The following is a 23,220-nucleotide window of genomic DNA, read 5'->3' as shown; positions in this document are numbered from 1 at the left end:
GGTTCCACTGTGTCCGACATCCCGAAGCAGCTGGCCTTGTAGAAAGGCATAATCAGACACTAAAAATCCGTCTTGCCAAGATCTGTCAGGAAAAAGGGGTCGACTGGATAGTCGCCCTGCCCGTGGCACTATTCTACATGAGAATGGTTGCCCACTCGAGATCAGGGCTATCTCCGTACGAAGTGGTCTTTGGAAGACCGCCGAATATGTGGGGGACGCCCGTTCCGAAAAAGATCACTGATATTGATTGTAACATGTTGACAGATTACCTTGCCTCCTTGATGTCTGCACTCCAATCATGTCGTTCACAGGTTGCCGCAGCCTTCCCTGACAACACCGATGTAAAGGCGCATGAGGTCCGTCCAGGGGACCTGGTAGTCGTCCGGAATTTCGACCGGAAAAGTCCGCTGGAGCCCCGCTGGAAGTCTCCAAAGACCGTTCTGCTTACCACTAGGACCGCCGTGAAAATCGAGGGGAGAAAGGGGTGGGTCCACACGAGTCACATCAAATTATGCAATGAACTAAAAAACGGACTGAAACAGGACTCTGACTCGTCCACCCCCACCAAAGACTGTGTTGAAGCACAAGACGTTACTGTGCCTAAAAGAGAAAAGACTCCTCAAGAACTTTACCGAATGAAGCTTCGATCTAGCAAGTCAGACAGTTTAATTGTTTAAGTCCTCCCTTAGGTGAATCGGTTAAATAGTTTCTGACATGTATCCCCTAGATCGAGTTAGAGAGAGAGAGGAAAAGAGAAGAACATATTGCAAATCACTTCGTAGTCACTGCATAGTGACACTAATAATCATGTTTATTCTGAGTATTCTAATTATTATTGCCAGCATTCTGCTTCCTATGTACTGGCCTATTTTCAGGCGTGAACAATCTGCTTACAATGTCTCTGCTGAACACACTTTTAGTGAACTTCCCGCACATGAACTCTCTTACAGACTTGCGCTGCGCAACAATACATTTATTAGTATGTTACACCATTCCCATCAGACAAATAATGCTACAGACTGTTGGATATGTGGCCGACTCCCTCCCTACCAGAATTACAAGGGAGCTCTGCCCCTCTTTCCGTACCCATTCACTCACAATGGCTCCTGTGGAGCATGGTTTAAAATAATTAATTCTTTAGATCCTGATATTGCTGTTTTCGATGGGGGCTGGGTTTGGGGAAACTTGAACTTAGTCCTGCTCAACGTCTGTTATCCTGATCAAGAAGGACTTCCCACTCGAATAGGAACTGATCTAGAAAATGAAGTATATGGATTAGGTAATTACACAATTAGCCTTATGATCCTCACTGTTGAATCTGAAACTGCTCCAGTTCTGCCCCATATGTTAGTACTACCAGTCACAGGTGAATTATGTGTTAGCAAGAAAGGTTCAGTACACGTAGGTCATAGTAAATGCACTACTGTGGTCGAGTTCAGTGACCATGGTAAATCGTCTTTTAAAGCTACCAGTCATTCCTATTTTGTTTGTGGTCATACCGCATACATACGTTTGCCTCCAGACTGGGATGGTACCTGTTACATTGCATTCCTTCTGCCACCTGTTTTCCTAGCTCCTCCTGATTACCATAGAAATACGAATCTAGCACCGAATAGACCCAAAAGAGATATTCCCCTTGTCGACTACACAGAAACGGCATGGGAACAGTACACTGATTTCAATAAAGGATTCTTTTTCTTCCTAGGACCTGTCCAAAACAGTAAATTAATACGCAGATTAACGAGAACACTCGAAGCAGTAGTGAACGAAACTGCCTCCGCTCTAGGTAACTTAACAGAGGAGCAGTCTGCTATACGGACTGTTGTCCTTCAAAATCGTCTTGTGATTGACGTCATCTTGGCAGATAGAGGTGGAGCTTGTAAGGTCATCGGGTCAAGTTGCTGTGTTTTCATTCCACAAAACGCACCATCTGTCTATCAAGCTATCACCCGTTTACATAAAATTGCAAATCAGATACATCAGAATCCAGGCACCTGGACTTGGTCCGGTTGGTTCTGGACTACGTTAACGGCTTGGGGATGGAAGATCTTATCCTTCCTAGGCATTGGTCTTGTTATAGTATTCAGTTGTTGCCTATGCCTGCAGTGTGGGCCAGCGATATGTGGACTGTGTGCCACATCCTGCATTGAGCATTCCAGTTGTCTTTCAAACAGTCAAAGAAAGAAAGACGAACATATAATGTTACAAGAACAAACCGATCGATTTATGAGGATCGACATATCATGAAGGGTCCGTAGGGAACAAGGAGGGAATGAGGTAATATAAATTCTATGGTCATGTTGTGTTCCCTAGCGAGTACCCCACCGACTCCATGTACGAGTTAAAAGTGCATGTAACTTCCCTCCTGTACCAGCTATGAAGACGCAAATACATTTGCGTCCAACGTTAACTTGTCCTCTTTCAGACCCACCATGAATGGGTTTGATGGTCCGTTCCTAAGTATGCTATGCCAACGTCTTTTTGAAGTGTACTCCTACGTTTTTCAGCCTGGCTGAAAGTAGGCCCTGAATCTCTGCCACCGAGCCTCTTTTCTGGCTTCTGACTGCGAGGGCCTCTGCCCAAGCAGCCCCCGTACCCGTGAACTCTGACTTACTTCTAGCGCGGCCCTCCGTGCTCAGCTCAGCCTGCTGCCTGCCAAGATTGACTATAACCTTCGAGTTATCTGTTTTCCTCCCCGAAGATACATTCCAGCCTGCTAGCTTCAGTAAACATCCTTCCTCAGCTACAGGGCTAAAGGGCCGACCTGTCTTTATGCAAGTAATTCATAGCCTCTGTTGCCATGCTTCCATGGAAGGCCCCATGCCCCACGCTTCTCATACAGACACTCAGGCGCTTATACACGCATTCACAGCAAGTATAGAATAGCTTCTGCTCTAGAGACCTTTCTGCCCAGATAGCTCGGTTCCTAAACATCAGATATCAGATATGATAGAAGCACAAGTTGATCTGACATGCCAGACTTCTGTCTCTTTCCGCCAGTGTAAATGTCAAGTCCCCTGCACCCCGTCTATCACACGTCATGCAGCTGCGCGCGCATCCAAGCTTCCGATTTCTGCTGACATTGCAACATTCTGTTAGCACCACCCCTTGGTGCCACCCACTTGCGTCACCTATCAGTGACGTTTTCTAGCACACACCCTAGTTCACGCCTAGTTTACGCCTCTTGATGATGTACTAGCACCACGTGTATACTGTTATCTTGTCTTCTCTCAGCTGTTACGCCTCTTACATTGAACATTATGATGTAAATCAAGTATATAAGCTATGTATTGTCAATAAACGACGGCGCGCTCATCTATCCCTTCTGACATCCTGTGTGGTGGTCAGAACATGATATCCTGATTCCTTTATGAGGAATAAAACCCTTAGAAACTCTTACACCACGGACTCTGTTTTCCTTCATTTCGATTGAGTTATTATTGATTAAGTACTTACCTGCATAGAAATTAAGAGAGTAAATTAATTATTTACATCAGTGCAGTGGTTTGTGGGCATGGCACACAGGGATGTGTGCCATGTCATCTTGTCACTTTGTTCTGCACCAAGACACAAAGCCTGCAAAGCCAGTGTGTGAGTGTCAGGGTACAGGGCCTCTAAGGGTGTCTCAATAAGTGCTGCAACCCTTAGAGGCCTTCTCTGGTCACAGTGCCCTGGGTACCTGTGGTACCATTTACCAGGGGCTGGCATGTGGGCAGAGATGCCACTTGGGTTTAGGCTTCAATGCAGTATTAGGTAAGGAACATGGGTCCTGGGTACCTAATTTGCAGAAGCTCAGGGCACACTCAGTTATCAGCATAAAGTGGGAGCTTACCATGCATGAAAGAGGGCACTTGCTCATAGTGTTAATGGAATCAACTTTATTGTTAGCGGTGCACCAGGTGGTGTATCGCTTCCATTTTGCTGTATAGCATTTTCTTGTTGACTACTTTCTGCCATCCTTTAGAATTTCCATCTATTGTAGAGCCAAATTGAGGTGGGCAAATTGTATGTACTCAGGCGCCAGGCTGCCAGGTGCGGCGTTGCTGGTTCTTGGTGAAAGATTTGGCCTGGTTGCATTGTTGGCAGGTCCCTGTCTGCTTTGAGTTTTACCCTTTCCCCCTTGGATAGTTCTAAGAGGGTTGAGTACCATGTCTGTCTTGGCCATTGAGAGCCTTTGAGAATCTAGTTTATTCCTGGACCTTTTGATTTTTCTAACAATCTTTGCCTCAGGGGTATAGCTGGAAAGGCGTAAGCAAAGGTCTGCGACCAGTTGATTGAAAATGCATTTCCATTTAACAGGCGGTGTGGAAACCTCGAGGCAAAGGACTGGCATTTTTTGCTCTATATTGTTGCAAATAGGATTTTATAAAGCAAGCTACTCATACATAAGGGTCATAAGGCGTGGGAAAAGAGGGGGGGAGGGAGGGGCAGCTCCAGGTCAGTCGAAGAGCCAGGTGTTAAAGGCACTTCCTGAAGGTGTGCAGAGAAGGGGAGCGTCTGATGTAGACTGGGAGCTCATTCTAGGCCTTGGCTACGACGTAGGAGAAGGCTCTCCCGCCTGCTTAGTTACTGCAGATGCGTGGGGGTTCTGCCAGGGCGAGGTAGGCGGAGCGGAGTTTCCTTTTGGGTACGTGGAAGGAGACTCTCTCGTTGAAGCATTTGGGTCTGATGTTGGAGGGATTTGTAGGTGAGAAGTTTAAAGGTTGCGCTCTTCTCGACCGGGAGGCAATGGAGGTGTCGTAGGTGTTGGGTCAGAGGACGAGTCTGGCTGCAGTGCTCTGGATGGTTTGGAGCTTGTGTAGGAGAGTTCTCTTGATTCCGGCGTAGAGGGTGTATCCGTAGTCCAGTCTGCTGGTTATGAGTGCATGGGCGATGGTTTTTCTGCATTCAGGGGGGAGCGATTTGAAGGTCTTGCAGAGGATGCAGAGGCCGCATTCCTCCAAAGATTGAAAAGGTATTGTACGGATTGTTTTCCACAGTTGTGCTGTCTGATCAGCTGGTCTGCTGAAATGTTGTCTACTCCTGGTAGATGCACTGTTTGTAGATTGATATTCTGAGCTACAGCCCACTGCCTTATTTCCTGCGCACATTTGCGGAGCGGAAAGGACTAGTACCTCCAGGTTTGTTCAGATAGAACATTGCTGTTGTATTGTCTGTTTGGATTAGGATAGTCTTCCCCCGAATGTGCTTCTGGAATGATTTCATTGCCAGAAAGACCATTTTTTTATCTCCAAGAAATTGATGTGTTTTATCGAATACTGTTCGGCCCATTGATCACGTACTTACAGCTGGTTGCAGTCTGCTCCCCAACCGTTGAGGGATCCGTCTGTGGTGATTGTAACAGATGGAGTTGGGTTTTTGAAAGGTTTCCCCTGAGCTATGTTGTTGGATGCCAACCATTGTATCTATGCTTGCACCCATTGTGCAACAACCACTCGATCCTCCCAACTCCCTGTGGATTGGGACCAGCTGTTGGCAAGCCATTCTTGGAATGGGTGCATGTATAACAGGTCGTGAGGGATACGTGGGGTGCATGATGCCATCATGCCCATTAGTTTCATGACTTTCCTCACTGTCAGAGATTGTCCACTCTGGCAGAGGGACGTTCCCAGCTCGATAGCTTGTATTCTGGCTTGTGTGGAGTACGCCTTTGATCTTGTTCTGTCCATTATGGCTCCCATGAATGCTTTTTTTTTCCTTTCTGGTTTTATTGAAGATTTTTTGTGGTTTATTGAGAAACCCAGTCTTTGTAGTGTTTGGAAAGCGGTTTGAACATGTTTTTAGCTTTGCTTTAAATGTGCTCTTATGAGCCAGTCGTCCAAATAAGTGTAAAAGTAGATTCCCTCTCTTCTTGGGTGTGTCGCTCCCATGGCGAGGCACATGGTGAATACAGATGGAGGTGACTTTATTCTGAAAGGCAGGACTTTGAATTGGTGTTCTGTTGTGCAGGAATCGAGAGTACTTTCTGTATCCCTTGTTCATAGGGATATGAAGGTGGGAGTCTGAGGTCTATTGTTGCCATGTTGTTTCTCCTCTGAATTTGTTGTATTATTTCTTAAAGGACACATTTTGATGCTTTGTGTTAGTATGAATTTGTTTATGAATCTTAGGTCCAGGATTGGCCTTGAGTTAGGTCTTGTTTGGGAGCTAGGAAATATGGGGAGTAGTTTCCGTTGAACCATTTTTGCCTTGGTACCAATTCTATTGCTTTTTTTGGGTATAGTTCCTTGATCTCCGCCTTTAGCAGTACGTGTTCCGACTTCAGAAATCCTTTTGTCTTTGGCTTGCAGGTGGTTTTCTTGTAAGCTCTATGCAATACCCGTACTTTACCATATTCAATATCCAATTGTCTGTTGTGATATTTTCCACTGTTTAAGGAACAAGGATATTTCCCCCCCACTGGTGTTTTGTGGGGGTCCTTGTTAGTGAGTCAGTCAGTTGCATCTGTTTCATCTTCCTCTAGAGGCTTGCCTCTCCGTCTGCCACTCGCCCAAAAGGGCTGCTTCTGCTGTTGCTGCCAAACTAGCCTGACTGCTGACCTATTTGTTGTCCTGGGTTCTGGCCTTGTGGTTGCTGTGACATTTGTTGTCCCTGACCATAGGTGCCTCTACATGTGGGCTTTTTTTTATTATTGAATCCACCCCTTTTAAAGGAATCTCTTTGTTGTAGGGATCCCATCGCCATTGCTGGTTCGTTGTCCGTTTTAATCTTTGTTTTTTCTTCTAATTTATATTTATTGAATTTTGTTAAAAAAAAAAGCAAAATATTACAGGAACATGCAAGATAATACATTTCCCAGAAATTTGCGGGTACTGGTTTTTATGGGGCTAATTCAGGATTATGGAGTCCTTCAGGAGATCCGTCAGCATCACTCTAACCAGTATATTTCTCGTATTACCTGCAAACTTGAACATGGTCTGTGTCCGGCTGGACAGCGTTTATCTTAGATTACATTCTTTATTATTACAATAGACTGCATGTGGTTCAATCGGTGACAGAATATATATCTTACACAAACTAGAGGAGGTGATTGTCTTTCTTCGTACGACACCCAATACCTTTCCCTGATTGATGTAGGACAGTGTTGACACAGTTTTGTATAGTTTAAAGGCACAGTGAGTAACCTATAATAGTAGCACAAGTATTCAGTCTACCTTTCTGCTTGGGACCATTAGTAACTTAAACCCTTCCAGCGTGGAGGGTGATATACCCTAAACAAAGGAAACCCTCTCCCCTATATCGAGAAAAATAGAGTGGTGGTGATGTCAAGTGAGTAACGTGTTGAGTGTGTGGATCAGATTGGAGCGGAGGCACAAACTTCAGTGTGGGTAATGTCTGCCTTCTCTAGGGAACCAAATGGAAAGATCTCGTCTGGCCGTACTGTATGATTAGTGGTCTGGGAGTTAGAATTGAAAGAGCTGCATATCTCTAATAGAGGGTGGACATATTGCCAGAGGTAGCCCGAGTCAAGTAGGTAACCAGGGATCCCCATTTATATTCAAAAAAATGTATAGCCATCTCTGAAGATATTCTTTCTATACAGAGTATTCTCCAGAGCCGTGTTTGCCACATCGACAGGGTGGGGACGATGTTTTCTTCCAAGCTGCAGCAGTGGCGATTTGGCCGCCCCTAGGCAGGACCATAAGACAGTCTTGGCCATTTTGGTCTGGTTTTTCAGAGATGGGTCCTTAATGCCCAGGAGTACTCCTTCAATAGTAGTCGGTATGGGGTACCCAAACAAGGTTTTGATATGGGCTAGTATCTCCTCCCAGAAGGGTCTTCGCACGGGGCAATCCCACCATATGTGTCAGAAGTCGTCAAGGAGAACACAGCCCCTCCAGCACATATCAGATGTGTTCGGGAATATTCTTTTAAGTTTGGTTGGGTAGAGGTGCCACCCGATCATGGTTTTCATATGAGCCTCACAAAGTTCCGGGGAGTGGTTACATTTAGCAGTGTCTGACCATATCCCGGCCAATTCCCTGTCTGATATATCTCTCTGTGTTATTCCCTCTCATAGGGCCATATATCGAACGGTGCGTGAGTGGAAGCAAGTAGAATCTTGTAGAGGGATGATATCTACCCACCCCCTTCAAAGATACAGCTGTTTGAACACATTTTTCAAATGTGGTCTTCTCTCGTGTGGCCGCATCGCAAATCTGAAGTGTGATGGCCCAGTGCTTCAGTTGAAGATAGTGGTCGTGTTCCTCTGGGCCTAGGTGGAATTCCCGCCTACATGTTGCGAAAAGGTAAGATATCATGATTAGGAAAGAGGTCCTGCAGCATGAGACATCCCCTCTCCTTCCATGCGTCAAAGGGGCCCTCGCAGAGACCTGGTGGAAAGGCTGGATTGGAGTGTACCGAGGTGTGTGGGGAGGGATACATGGTCCATTCGGTCCCTCTAGAGATGGAGTTCCAGACCCTCAAAACGGTGCATGTGGGGGTGCTAATATAGGCGTTGGCAGGTCTATCTTTTTTTGGTTTCCATAATAGATCCTATATCGACCTTCCCGCAATGGCTCTATTCAGGTGTAACCAATTTTTCCAATGCCCGCTTGGACCATACTGTCGCTATCCTGAGCTGTGCGGCCTTGTAGTATAAGCCGAGGTCGGGTAACCCTACGCCTCCTTCTCTCAGTCGGCACGACACATGAAACGGCAGGCGCGCTTGTCCGCCTTGCCTAATGAAGTGAGTCAATAGGGTGTGCATTCTAGAGAGGAGATTCCTATTGCGTTGTATAGGTAGAGCTTGTAAAAGTTATAAGAGTTTTGGGAGCAGTGTCATTTCAATAGTGTGCATGCAGCCGAGCCATGAGATGAACATTGGTTTCCATCGTTTATGGTCACCCTGGAGTTGGCGAAGGAGAGGAGGAAAATAGGCCCTGTAAAGTCCCTCTACGGTTGAGGTTAGTGGGACTCCAAGGTATTGAAGACATTGCTTTGCCCATTGGAAGGGGGTGTTCTTCATTGTATCTCCTTCAGGTGTCGGCAGGGTAAGGTTGAGTATAAAGGATTTGTCCAAATTAATTTTGAAACCCGCTACCTGTTCAAATCTGGTTAATTCCAGTTGTAGCGCTGGGAGGTAAGACGACGGTTCAGGTAAATATAAAAGAATAACATCCACATAGAGCGCTATACTATGATCATATTCCCCAAAGGGTAGCCCCCGTTATCCGGAATATACATTTCAAGTGGCTCGTTGCTCAGAGCAAATAAAGGGGACAGTGGACACCCTTGCCTCTTCCCTCTAGTAAGGAGGACGAAATCAGACATTGTACAATTAAAATGTACTCGGGAGTGGGGTGCCGCGTAATTGGCCTTAAGCATGTGGATACATTTGCCTGCAAAGTCAAAGCGTTTAAGAGTGGCAAAAAGGAACGTCCATCCACCCTATCAAGGGCCTTTTCGGCGTCCAACCCCATTACCGCCAGTATTTTATGTTTGGACGCCTTTCGCCTAATGTTATTGTGGGTTTGCCTGCCTTTTATAAAACCAGATTGGTTCAGATGGATTAGGTCTGGGAGTAGTTTGCTAAGTTGTTCGGCTAGTATGGCCGAGTACAAATTTACGTCCAAATTTAAAAGAGCAATAGGTCGATAGGAGGCGCTTAAGTGTTTTTTTTTTCTTCGCTTAAGTATCACTGTGATGACCGACTTAGCCAATCGAGGGGGTGACCCGTACCTCCGCCGCCATTTTATTGAAGAGTTTCATAAGATGAGGGTCGATTTCAGCTGTGAGGCAATCTGGCCCTGGTGCTTTGTTGGGCTTGAGTGATTTGATTGCCTTACACACCTCGTCATAGGTGATAGGGGCCGTAAGGATGTTATTGTGACTGAGTGACCTTTGGGAAAGTTAATGCTTGCAGATAATCTTGTTGTGTTGCGGGATCCAATTGCTCCCTTGTGCATAACTGTTAATAGACCTTTCTAAAAATATTGCCCTTTCCTGCATCGTTGGATTCCAACCCGCCCTCGTTGTCATATATGTTCCCAATGAACTCCTGCTCCCATTTTTCCCTTATTTGCCTCGCTAAGTGTGTGCCAGTTTTGTTGCCATGTGTGTAGGTTATTTGGCGGAGCCGCGAAAGGGTATATTCTGCTCTGTTATTCTAGAACGCTTTAACCTTCCCTCTTATGGCAGTGAGGTGACGCTGTGTCCCCCTATTAGAGGTACTTTTGTGTGCTTTCTCCACTATGTCTAATGCTGCCTCCAGGTTGATCCTTTCCTTGGTTCTCGGTTTGAGGGTAGCATTAAGCTCTAGGCATTTGCCCCGGATAACTGCTTTGAACGCATGTCAGTTATTGAAAGGTGATGTGTCCTGTGGGGAGTGAAGGTTAAAAAGTTCTGTGATTAAATTCAGCAAAGTGTCCCGCATCAGCCTAACCCTTGTAAGGGACGCCGGGAAATACCACTTAGCGGTCTTGGCATTGCAATACTCCATCTAAGGCAGATTGAGACTGGGCAAGAATCTGAGATGGAGAGTGAGAAGATTTTTGCCTCTTGCAGAGAGCCCAGCAGGCTCTCACTAGTAAAAATATAGTCTACCCTGGAATAAGTGTGGTGAACACGAGAGAAAAAAGTGTAATCTTTAGTTGCGGGGTAAAGTGTGCGCCAAACGTCTGAGACCCAGATCATTGTCTGTTTTATCGCTGTAGGGAAGGAGCTTGTTAATGCTCTATGGGAATGTGTACTGTTGATGTCTGCCTGCCATGTGAGGTTGAAGTCCCCCACAAGGATTGTCGGGCCTTCTGCAAATTCACCAATCTGGTTTAAGAGGGTAGTGAGTAAGGCGGGTTGGCCCACAATAGGGGCATATGCTGTGACAAAGGTTCATAACTTTCCCTTCAATTTGCCCTTCACCGTAATTAGGCGACCGTCTTTATCGGCGTGAACCGCCTCTGGTTGGAATTTGGTTGTATGAAAAAGTAGGGCCACCCCTCGCTGTGTCGTCTCTGCTGAAGATCTATAAATAAGTGGGTATATTTTGTGTCGCAGCCTCGTCTCCTCGTCTTTTTAAATGCATCTCCTGAAGGGCCACAATGTCGAAGTGGTGGTCAGTAATATATTTCCATACCTTTTGATGCTTAAGTGGCGAATTGAACCCCTTAACCTTCCATGAAGCTACTGTGATCCCCATAGCCACTTGGATCCCCTCCTTTCTCCCCGCCAAGACTCGTTCCCTTTTGGAGCACTCCCAATATTCAGAATGCTAATGCGGACTGTGCCCTGCCTCTCTATTTTCACTGACTCCTCAGCTTCTAGGTTGTACCTCGAACATGTGTAATCGGTTACCCAACGTCCACGCTTCACCCTCCACCACTTGCATAGAAACACCACCCCCTCCCTCCAGAAACCAAAAAGAAAAACCCCAACAATACCAACATCAGTGTGAGTCAGATAGAGGTTATGTCCCGACTGCAAATGGTATCAACCTTTTGGGCTCATCGGTGGAGATCGGAGCCGTAGTTCCTCTCCAAATCTCTCTTGAGTATTCATAAAGAGAATGCGCCATTTTCTGGAAGTCCATATCGAGTTTGCAGATGTTCTAATCTCCCCCAGAAGAGCGTCACCAACCCATTTTTCACGATGTATAGGAGGACCGTACTCCGTTTCGTGGTGGGGTGATGTTACTTTAATGTCTATGCAAACGTCTACCAATTATTGTCATCCTCAAGGTCATTTGTGTGTCCCCATTGAGCTTGTGGACCATTGAGACCTTCTTGTGGAGCTGCCCTCCTTCTCCCTTGCTGGTCCTGGCAGGTGACCTTAACAAACTGGAGGAAGACTGAGCAGACTGAGTCCCTCGTTGAGCTCCGTGATATGGCGGGGTTTGTAGTCCTGTTCAAAGCTGAGGCCAAACGGATAAGTCTATTTGTATTTCAAATGGTCCCCTCGAAGTTTCATTGTAAGAGGCTGAAATTTATGTCTTTGTGCCAGTGTTGCCGGTGCCAGATCTTGATAGAGTGTGCTTTTGTGGCTTTGGAAGGAGACATCCCCCTTTTTCCTGGCCTCCTGCAAGACTGTTTCCTTGACCTTAAAGGAGTGGAATTGAACTAGCACATCGCGTGTCCGTGGCCGTTCTCCACGGCTTGGTCCTCCGACACGTGAGGCGCAGTCTAATTTAATTTTAAGCTGACGCGGACGATACTTTCGTCAAAAAGGCTCTTGAGGAACGCCTCAAGATCCGGCCCCTCCGCTCCTTCTGCCTGGTCCCAGATTCGTATATTGTCTCGATGAGCCCCCTTTTCAAGTTCTTCGGATTTCAACTGGGCTAGCTGGAGCGGATGTTGAAGGTCTTGCAGTTTATTGTGAGTCTCCATTGTATGATTTTCTAATCCCTGGGTTTGTGTATCCAGGTCTATCTCTCTCGTGCCTACCGAATCGACGTCTTGTTGCGAGTGTGGACATGCGTGTGGTCAGTTCTGTCCGGAGCTTGTCGATGGAGGCTTTCATGTCTTGATTTAGCTCAGCACGTAGTTTAACCTTATAATCGCGCAATGAGGATAATAAGTAATCTCTGGTGAGGGCCATGACGCTCGTAGACTCCCCTTGTTCAAGCGGCTGTGGTTTGTCTGAGGGGTGGAAGAAGCTGGTGACCTTGGGTGGTGGTGGTGGTGGTGGTGCCTTCTTTGGCGGCATAAGTGTGGGCTCCTCTGCGCCCTGTGTGTGGTTGCAGCAGTGATGCAGAGCAGGAATGTCTATATATATCGTAGTGGGCACCTTCAGTGTAGGCTGACGATGTTGAGGCTTTGTAGGTCCTTCATTCCCTGTCCTGCGGCATGGCGCTGCAGGAAGCAATTGGGGAATCCCCCCTGCTGAGAGCCTCAGTTAGGCAGAGCTGCATCAAAGGGTTCGTATAGCCCAGGGGGTATCAGCAGGTATACGTCTCCGTGCACTCTCGTGTTGGCTATATCTGAATTCCCTGGGTTTTGAGCAACTCTTTTCCCTCAACTGCTCACTTAATTATGGGCTGCCATCTTATGATCATGCAAGGCTCGGGCCAACAAGCGCAGAGGTTTTGCCTGTGCGCCTTGTGAATCGCATCTCCTGGTTTGCCGCTGTTTCAGCTACCCGCCTTGGCCCCCCGCTACAATTTTAATGCTCTTGGCCGTCATGGCCCTTCTCCTTCAGGGCTCTTCCAGCACCGGCCTCCCCCTGTGCCTGTAGCGCTATGCGGCGTTCGCTTACAGCATCAGAAGTAATGGGCTGCAGCAGGTTCGTATAGCCGCAGTCTTGGGCACCAGTAGCAGTTGATCTCTTGTGGGGGAGAGCTCCGGGCGAACCGATGTCGATATCTTCAGGCGGCCGCCCTTTTGTGTGATCTCGCGGACAGCTCCGGCGAGTCCAAGCAGTCTCACCGTTTCATGGAGACGCAGTCGCCGAGCCTCCGCGTCTTCCCCAACAGGCTCAGGAGTCAGAAACAGCAGAAAAACTGTGTAAGCAAGCACTGGGCAGACCCGCTAAGGAGGCTGCTAGGACTGAAGTGGCAAGGGGAGAGCCATACCCTCGAAGGTAGTGAGGAAACACAAAAGTGGTGATCTCTAAATAGCTGTGGTCTCAGCCCAGAGAAAGTTTTGTGCTTGGAGAAGTGAGTTCCTAAGGGGTAAGTGGGGGAGGAAAGCGCGGGCTCTCAGAACAGAGGTAAGTGAAAAGGTCAATCTAATTGTATTAAGTGTATTGGACACAGGGGTCTGTAATGCTCCTCGGAACTGTGGAATACTAAAAGAAAGTGAAGGAGAATTCCGCCCTAAAACTTTGTTCCTCTGGAAATTAGGCGTCAAGGGGAAAGTAAAAAGAAATGGCCCTGGGGAAAAATAAACCACGCAAAGCCCCAAGGAACTCCAAGAAAGCAGGAAATAAAAGTCAAGGGGCGGAAGACCGAACGGAATTACCTAAAGACTTGAATAACGTAATAAGTGTTACCGCAACACCTACTGGAAACAAAATACCAGTGATGAGGTCTACCCCCGCCTTCAGGTACTATCCAACAGAAGGTGCTGGTGCCCTCTAAGACAGCAGGTGCAAAAAGCGGATCGGCAGTCTCAAAATCTATTAAAGACTTTTTGGGCAAGCACTTTAAAATGAAAGAGACACCTGATCACAGAGGACCGGGTAATAAACACGGAAACTCTGAATCAGACAAACTTTGATATCGCCGAGATCCCGATGAACCACGCCGGTCTTCCTCCCCTCGGTTATTCCAGTCTTTAATTATTTCGGACATTGAAGTAGAGGTAAGGAAGAAGAAAGCGATATTCAGAGTGAAAACCAGAGTGAAACCCAGAGTAAATCCCTGCAGGAGGAAGACTGTTGAAGAGGAATTAAGCGCCAATGTGAAAGAAAGACTGTTAAATGTCAATGCTGTCCATAAGGATATATCCGGTCTACCCTTGCATAGTCTGGAGGTGACGGGTTCCTCGAGTTTATCAATGCTCGAGGTTATGTTGATGCTCCAGAAAACCTTACAGGGTATTCTAGAGGTGTCGGTTTTAAATAATGAAATCTTAAAGACACAAAGTAACCAGTTTAAGAAAATAATTGGGGAGCTGACGCAGATTAAAAGCCAAATGCCTTCTTTAGTAAGACCTTTAGTGATTAATGAGGACGAGGGGGGAAGACTTGACAAGGGTGAACAGACCCAAAGAGGAGGATCCAACAGTATATATTTCCCGTTGCCCCATGATTATAAAAAGGTATGGCGAAAGGAGGCGTTTCCCGAGGAGGAGGAAGGGGAAAAAGGCCTCATGCATAAGTCAGGTAGCAAAACAACAGGAGAATGGGAAGGAGGTAACCCCCGAGCTAAGGCCCAAAGACAAGGTAGGGCTGCCAGAAACAAAAAAGCTAACTTTTGCGGACATTGGAGCAAGCTCCCGTAGACTTGAGGAACAAAGTAGGTGGGAATCTGGGGAATCCGGGAAAAACTTGGTAAAGTGTGAAACTCCCCCAGAGGAAGTACCCAGGGGGTAAGGAGGAGATTGCATCCGAATAGGGGATGGAGACATCTGTAGGGGCAGGTCCCAGTAACCCAACACCGGGGAAAGTCTGTAGGAGTAGGAATAGGGGTAGAGTAGAAGTCAATACGGATACGATAGGATAGATGAAAGTCTAAAAAGTTCACAGACAAACAGAACTGTGGATACCTGGCTATTTGTAGAACCTATTTGACAGGGAAAAGGGGGGGGCTAAGAAATTAAAGCCTCTAAATCGTTCTCAGCTACTCTTGTCATTTGCAACATGCCCCAGCCTAAAATATGTCAGTACAGCTGATTTAAAAGAAGTGGGGTTTTTGGTTAATACAAAAGGAGAAGAAATAACAAAGGTCCTCCATTCAGCACTAATAAAAGTCGTAATGGAAAAGACTGAAGCTGAGAGGTTAAGGGAAGGAATTAGATTACTTAAGAGAGAGGATGTGACAATGCATATTCATGGGAAACAATTCCTTAGAACCCAGGCGGGGCTGGGAGAACTGCAAATAAAAAGGATTACTGCGGGACGGGGAAATACGGAAGCCCTGGAAATCACTATAATCCCTAAATTGATAGGGTGGAGGGAGAAAGATGTCCTGGTTGGAAATAGGTATAGCGAACCAGCCTATATGGAATGCGAGGAAGAGGGGGAACCTGAGTAACATTGATTAGAAATGCGGGTCGTCGTGCAGCCTATTCTTTTTGTCCTGGAATGTCAATGGGTACAAGAGCATACGTGTCTGTGGACCGAGCGGGTGTTCAGCAGGATGCACTTCAGGTGGTTAGAGTCGGAGCTGTGTTTGGGGTTAGTGGATGTGGTATGGGTCTTCATGCTGGTACATTTGCAGGAGTGGCAGGCGAAGGGTCCATGGGTGTGACCTGGGGCAGCTACGCAGCATAGAGGTGTGCGTCCGGGGTTAAGGGCTAGGAGGGTGGCGGCGTCATACGTTATGCTGGAGGAGTGCGCTTTGCGGGGACCAGGGGGTCTGGCGCTGGGCGCGGTCCAGGCGCGGACGGGCGTAGACGGGCTTACCTTTGGCGCACTTTCGGCGCGACCGCTGCGCGCAAATGCATCTGTCATAAGAGGATGGTGGGGGGGCGGAGTGAGGGAGGAGCAGCTGGGAGGCGGGGGCGGGGTGGAGAGGGCAGGCTACGAGGCACAACAATCACCAAATGGCCGCAAAAGTGAAACCGGACCAGGATGAGGCACAACGTGGGGATAAGCTGTGGGAGACTAGCGGAATTATTAAATAAACAATTGCAGATCTAAATTACCCAATCGAGCGATGCAGACTAGGAGAGCACAACAATCATAACACACTAAATGGGCCAATTAGCGAGGCACAGCGTTCGATCGTAAGGCAGGCAGCAGTAAGACAATGATATTGCAGGCAGCAGGCAGCAGTTGTGCACAGAGCACCATCGTAAGGCAGGCAGCAGTTCAATAACGATACCGCAGGCAAGAGGCAGCAGTTGTGCACAGAGCACCATCGTAAGGCAGGCAGCAGTTCAATAACGATACCGCAGGCAGGAGGCAGCAGATGTGCACGGCGTGAGAGAGGATCACTGCTCAGCTAGGTCACAGGTCAGCAGGGAGCATGGGGAGCGACCGCCACCGAGAGCGTCGGGATGGTCACAAATCTATGAGATATCACTGCGTCACTTTTATGACGCTGTTGCGTCCAAATCTTGCGCCTGTTTCACAGCAGGCGTAAGACTGATGCAGGCCCTTTCACATGGGCCTGTCCCCATGTGAAAGGATGCATTGCTGGAGTTGCATCATTTTTGTGACACACTACAGCAATGCATCACTTTTGCGCTTACAGATACGTCTGAAATACTGACGTATCTGTAAGTACTTGCGACATAATACGTCATATATTTAATATGACGCATGAGTAGAAGACTGAAGGCCTCATTTATGAGGCTATGCGTCACTTTCACGCCACCGGTACGTCACTTTTTGTGACGCACCAGTGCTGTTAAAAATGCACCTTATTGAGTCATATTTACAAAGTGACGCATCTAGGTAGATGCGTCACTTTGTACTTTTACGCCACCGGTACGTCACTTTTTGTGACGCATTAGCAGCGTAAAACATGCACCTTATTGAGTCATATTTACAAAGTGACGCATCTAGGTAGATGCGTCACTTTGAAAACCCCTGCGCCACATTATACCTACGTCAGGTGTAATGTATGCAAAAGGGGCGTATTGACGCAAGAAAGGGTCGTAGAGGTGACGCAGTGAATGAACTGGGTTTTCCCCATGCTACGCTCCCCCGTACGCTCTCCGATGCGCGTACCGGGCGCTCCCCCCGCCCTTTTATGGCCCCCACATCACACCTAGTGGGTCGGGGGGGGTCTACCCTGCCCCCTAATGCTCATTTCCCCCTTTGTTTTTGCCACCTCTTGTGTCTCGATCCTACCGAGACACAAGATGGTGGCCGCTCCGGACTGTTTGGAATGTTGACAGACACCCGAGAGCCAATCCGCTCTCCGCTCACGAACTCGCGTAGCGCGCCCGGTGCGCGCTTATAGATATATATTTTTTTAATTTAAATTACTCAAAATCCACTGGAGCACATATCTTGAGACATAGCAAAGGCACATCGGGCTACCAGTCCCTACAATTTTGCCAAGTTTGGTGGAAATCCATTCAGCCGTTCGGGCTAGAAGTGAGGTCGACCGCCCTATGGAAATTAACATGGGGAAAACACGTTTTGGGACCCCCCCTTTTATCTCGGCCCCCGCTTGACGAATCCCCCCCAAACTTTCAGGGAAGGACCGGAGCACCGCGAGGCAAATTTGAGGAAATTTTCAGGCAGATTCCTCAACCGGCGCCAAAGTTATTCCCAATAGAATGTTGCGATTTCCCTGTTGAAAATAATCCTAACTATAACTACCTACTGGCGACCGCCAGTAGGTAATATATATATATATATATATATATATATATATATATATATATATATATACACATTTGTGATCAAGCCTCTTCTGAGGTGAAACGCGTCATGGTGGAATTGCAGGCTGTAACTTTTGGCACAGAATAAATGCACTGAAGAAACTGCACCTACTTTGTGGTCTCGCTCTTTTTCGTTGTTCTGCAGGGGAAGCAGAAGCCAAAACGACAACTTTTGGAGATATATACACACATATATATATATATATATATATATATATATATATATATATATATATATATATATATATATATATATATATATAATTGAAACCATTGTGATTTTAACATTTTGAGGAAAAAATCTGATTGGCACTGAAAGGAGCTGGGTTACCTTTTGTGCAATGATTATGAGCTGCTTCAGTTTATTAACAATATAGGTCATGTGTTTTGAAAAGGTTTAGAATATTTAAAGTGTATACTTTTATGGTTGTAACAAACCAAATAAAGTTTTATTGACTGACTGCGCTCGGGAGTCGATATCTCCTATCTGGGGTGATTCTGGCGTGTGCGGCAACCCCTCTAATCACTCAATTCTCCGACGTGGAGAGGGAGCCAAAACGGATCACTTCCGCTCAGCCATTTTGCTCGGCCACGCTCCCCCTTTTTAATCTTTTGAAGGGATTCCTTGACTTCCTTTCCAAAAAGTGCCCCTCCATTGAATGGTCTATTGATTGAGGTTTGAACATCCCGTTTGAGACCAGATATTCTGAGCCACGCAGGTCTTCTCAGGATTGTTCATGTGCACATTAAGGTAAGTGGTTTGCCATGTTCTTTCCTTCTTGGACAATAGATCTTGCTCTTTTCCTGCCCTCTTCCTTGAGTTTGTTAAGGATCTCTCTCCTCTATTATCCCATTGTTGGTGACTGTACCTGTTTAGTAGGTAACTGTAATTTGCGACGCGCCACTGCGTTTCTGCTTACTTTTCCATTCTTCTCCCCACAATGTCCATCCTCTTGCTCTCCTTTTCTGGTGGAGGGCTGGTTTTTAAGACTGCATTAAATCTCCTTCTGGCTGTGGTGACAATAATTGAGTCAGGTATTGTGTTTCCCTGGATATATTTGGGGTCCTTTGAGGAGGCCTTATATATTTTTTCTACCCTAGGGGTTACCCCCTTGTTTGAAGCTGGTAACATTAAAGCTTCTTTGCCTTGAACCAGAATGCTAGTGAGCATAGGAAGATATTGAGTTCCCTTGGTAGCTGGGGCCAGGGTTTCTAGGAGGACACATGGGTCTCCAGTTTCTTCCTCTAGGGAGACTCCGAATTGATTGGCTGCTCTCTTAACTAGGTCATTGTAGAAAGCTATGTCATCTGGAGGCAAAGCTTTTAAAGGATAACTACAAATCTCTTCCTCTGGGCTTTCAGTGTTGAGATCATTCCACGAATCCTCGAACTTTTAGTAGATTCCCTCCTCTTCAGGTACATCCCCGTATTCCTCAGGTTGTTCGTCTCTAGGTTCTGGGGGAGGGGGGGTCGAAAATACCACCTTCTCCCTTGGCATCTTCGCCCTCTTCAGCATAGACGTTCTCCTGGTCGGCAACCGGTTCCTTTGGGATTCAAAATTCCTTCAGCGACTTGTCAAACTTCCTCTTCTTTTGGAGGAGTGTCGCCATTTCGTCTACACGCCGTTTTCTTTGTCTTTCGGTTTTGAGAGCCCTCTATGCATCGGAGGCCAGAGATTTTCTTGTCTTCGCAGCGTCTAGGTTTGCTTTCGACGGTGTTATGGCCTTTTTCGAGGATTTGTGTTCGTCCCTTGATCTCGGCGTTTATCAGGAATTTTTCCTCCTCATTAACCTTTGGTTGGGTTCCGTGGGATTCTTTTCATCGCAGAAGACCCTCAATCGCATTTTTGCTCAGCGCCAGGCTGCCTTGTGCGCCTTATTTTCGTGGCCCTCCAGTTCCGACAAATTTTTATGGTGTCTTACTTTCTCCGTCTTTTTTGATGGATCGCTTGCCTTCTTCTGGGTGTGGATTTTCAACCTATATGTCTGATCCCTCGTGTGTTGATTCTGCTAGTGCTCCCTGTTCTTCCTCGTTGGTAGAGAGAAAGCCAGGTCTCAGAGAGGTTTTCTTCGAGATCTGCGACATCATGGCGCAGTGGGCCGCTTTGCTTTCGGAGGGATCTAAGTGTCTTCGGCAGGAACGCCACGCAGGCCTCACAGTCCTTGTCCTGATGGTCCTTGGGCAGGCAGAGGTTGCAGACGTCATGTGGGTCTCGTTGAGCGTACTTGTGGTGGCACTTAAGGCAGAACTTGAAGGGGGTGTTCTCCATGTTCCCTACTTCGCCATTTGTGGACCGATGGAGTCCCCTGTGGTGTTGGTCCTGGAGCTCTTCTTCTGTCCTCTGTTACGGCGTCAATGAATAGTAAGGTTTCTCGTCAATCTTCTGTTTTCTTGAAGTTTTTCAGGAAAATCTGAAAAATCTTCAGAGCTTCCCGTCTTGCTTCCAGACCCAACGGCGGAAAAAAAACATCCGAAGATAAGTTACCATGCACGTCGAATTCCAGGATATCGTTGACATCACACAGGGGATGTTCCTGGCACCAAATGGTGGTCAAAAGCATCCAAAACAGGGAAAAAAAAATGAGAGAACTAAGACTATTCCGGACCCAACAACTAGATGGCGAAATAATGCACAACATGTGAATCCAGAAAAGGATTCACACTTCACACTGCATAACAAAGCTTACAAATCTAAGCAGGATACACGTGCTGGAGGCACTAACTTGGGCAAACCCGCTTGAATTTTTCAATATTGGTCTTTTAAGACTGCTAGCAAGCACAATTTAATGCCATATTTCTGATCAAAAACAAGAACTGTAAATAAAATGGCCACCACCTTATGGACCATTCACTGTATCCATAGAAGAGTAGCATCCAGTACAGAATTCCACTTACCTTAACTGGAGGGGTGATTCCTGACCCAGAGTGCCGTCGGATCTGGCAGCCATTCTGACTAGGTCTCTGCTGCTTATTGTTCAACTGGGGCTTCTTCACTGTGCCACCATGGTCATTTCTGACCGACTCCACTTTCTCTGCAGTGGTCTTACTAAGCAGCTTGTTAACGAACAAGAGAAGGAATAAGAACTACAATTAGAGATCTCAGCTTCTTAAAATTGTCAAGACAAAACAAGAGAGCAAGACATTGGAGTATTCTGGAGTAATAGGAGAAATATTCCTATTGTTTACCGTAATATCTGTCCTTTTCATGCCTTCCTGCAAGTGGTTATGAGACTACTGATTAGTGCAAACCTTATTTCCAGAAAAATGGATTTTTCGTCTTTTCACTATATGCTTGTCATTTTATATACATGACCAAGTAAATACTGTCAATGAAAAAAATTGTCCAGGGTCTGTAAACAAAAACATATGGCGGTACTCCAATCCAGACGCTAGTATTAAACGGTGCAGTGGATTTCCTTAATTTTGATTCAATGAAGATGCATCACCATTCCATCTACTGTGCGAGAAGCAAAGAGGCTGAAGTTATCTTAACTCTAATATCCTTCATGCCAGTTTCCTTCCGACTACCAGGGTCTGCTCTACATCAAACATAATGTACCTTATGCCCAACTTAGCTGCAAAGAATATTGAAGTGCTGACATCCTCCTCGTCAATAAAAAGAACATATTAAAAATAAAATATAACAAACAGGGCTGATGAATACTGCATCTTTTCTGCCCATTCCATATTATAATGTTCAGATTCCAATAGTAATCGCCAGAGAGGTGAAATATTTAGCAGTATATAACGTCATTAACTGGCATACTAGCATTCTGAAGCACTGGAAAAGGAATATGCTACTTACCAGTATGCATCTGTTCTTGGCATGTAGGGCTGCTGACATTCATATCTGCTGTGCATAGATCGCTGCCTAGTGTTGGGTCCGGATGATTGCTCATTGTTGTCCTGGAAGAGTCTTCAAAGTATCACAAGATAGGTGGCTCCTCCTCTGGACTACAGTGCGCATGGGCATCCTCTCCATCTTCAGATTGTTTTTCGCCATTGTGGCAGAGATGGAGTGTAATACAGTAAGTGATGACCATGCCTGAGAATGATTCTGGGTGCTACAGCTGCGACAGGCACCGGGGGAGGAGGGCGGGCGATATGAATGTCAGCAGCCCTACATGCCAAGAACAGATGCATACTGGTAAGTAGCATATTCCGTTCGAGGCATGTGGGCTGCTGAATTCATATCTGTGCATAGAATAAATAGCAGTTACCTCCTTAGCGGTGGTTGCCTGTGCCAGCTGCAGCAGTCTGAAAAAGAGTTTTGAGAACAGCCTGTCCTACAGCAGCTTGCTGTTTGGAGTGTACATATACGCAGTAGTGTTTGGTAAATGTATGTATGGTGGTCCATGTGGCTGATCTACATATATCCTCTAGAGGAATGTTACCTAGGAAAGCCATGGAAGCCCCTAACTTGCATGTGGAACGCGCTCTTGGGGGAACTGTTAATGTGCGTTTAGCCTTTTGATAACATATCTGTATGCACTTAACAATCCATCTGGCTATACCTGATTTGGAAATGGGGTTGCCTTTGTGTTGTGGAGAGAAGGCAACAAACAGTTGCTTAGTTTTCCTGAAATCTTTAGTCCTGTCTATGTAGTACAGGAGAGCTCTTTTAACATCTAATGTGTGCAGTGCTCAGTCTGCCACTGAATCTGGATTTGGGAAGAAAACTGGCAGTTCTATGGTTTGATTAATGTGGAACTGCGACACCACCTTAGGCATGAATTTAGGGTTGGTACGTAGCACTACCCTATTAGCAATGTGATTGCTACTAGAAAAGCCACTTTCCATGTCAGAAACTGTATCTCACAAGAGTGAAGAGGTTCAAAGGGTGGTCCCATCAGTCTGGTGAGAACTATGTTCAGATTCCAGACAGGTGAAGGAGGGTGTCTGGGAGGAATCACTCTTTTGAGTCCTTCCATAAAAGCTTTAATGGCTGGCACCCTGAAAAGAGAAAGATGCTGTCTGTTTTGAAGATAAGCTGCCATTGCAGCCAAATGTATCCTGATAGATCTATATGCCAGATTACATCTGTATAGATGCAACAAATAACATATAATGTTTTGCGTGGACGCATCTAGCGGATTTATGTTATTATTGGAACAGTAAATGACAAATCGCTTCCATTTGGCCACATAGCATGCCCTGGTTGTAGGTCTTCTTGCCTCCTTGATGATGTTCATACAGTCAGGGAGCAAGTTGAGGTAGCCAAACTATGACCTCAGGAGCCATATTGCAAGGCTCAACTGTTGCGGATCTGGGTGCTGAATGTCTCCAT

General features: G+C 46.4%; 1 protein-coding gene across 5 annotated transcripts in view; it reads right to left on the bottom strand.

Annotated features, from left to right (window-relative positions):
• The window catches only part of SIN3A (SIN3 transcription regulator family member A), an 802,206-nt gene that overhangs the window by 419,877 nt on the left and 359,109 nt on the right, over positions 1 to 23,220 (bottom strand). For 3 of the 5 annotated variants that reach the window (XM_086959306.1, XM_086959307.1, XM_086959305.1), the window contains one exon: positions 20,829 to 20,999. In XM_086959306.1, coding sequence (XP_086815432.1) covers positions 20,829 to 20,999 — 171 coding nt within the window. The remainder of the gene's footprint in view (positions 1 to 20,828; positions 21,000 to 23,220) is intronic. The other 2 variants (XM_086959309.1, XM_086959308.1) reach the window with 1 other exon arrangement.

This window comes from Lissotriton vulgaris, chromosome 2_2, assembly GCF_964263255.1.
Source record: "Lissotriton vulgaris chromosome 2_2, aLisVul1.2, whole genome shotgun sequence".
NCBI classification, from domain to species: Eukaryota; Metazoa; Chordata; class Amphibia; order Caudata; family Salamandridae; genus Lissotriton; species Lissotriton vulgaris.
Note: the sequence above shows the minus strand (reverse complement) of the source record. Positions and strands in the feature narration are given on the sequence as shown.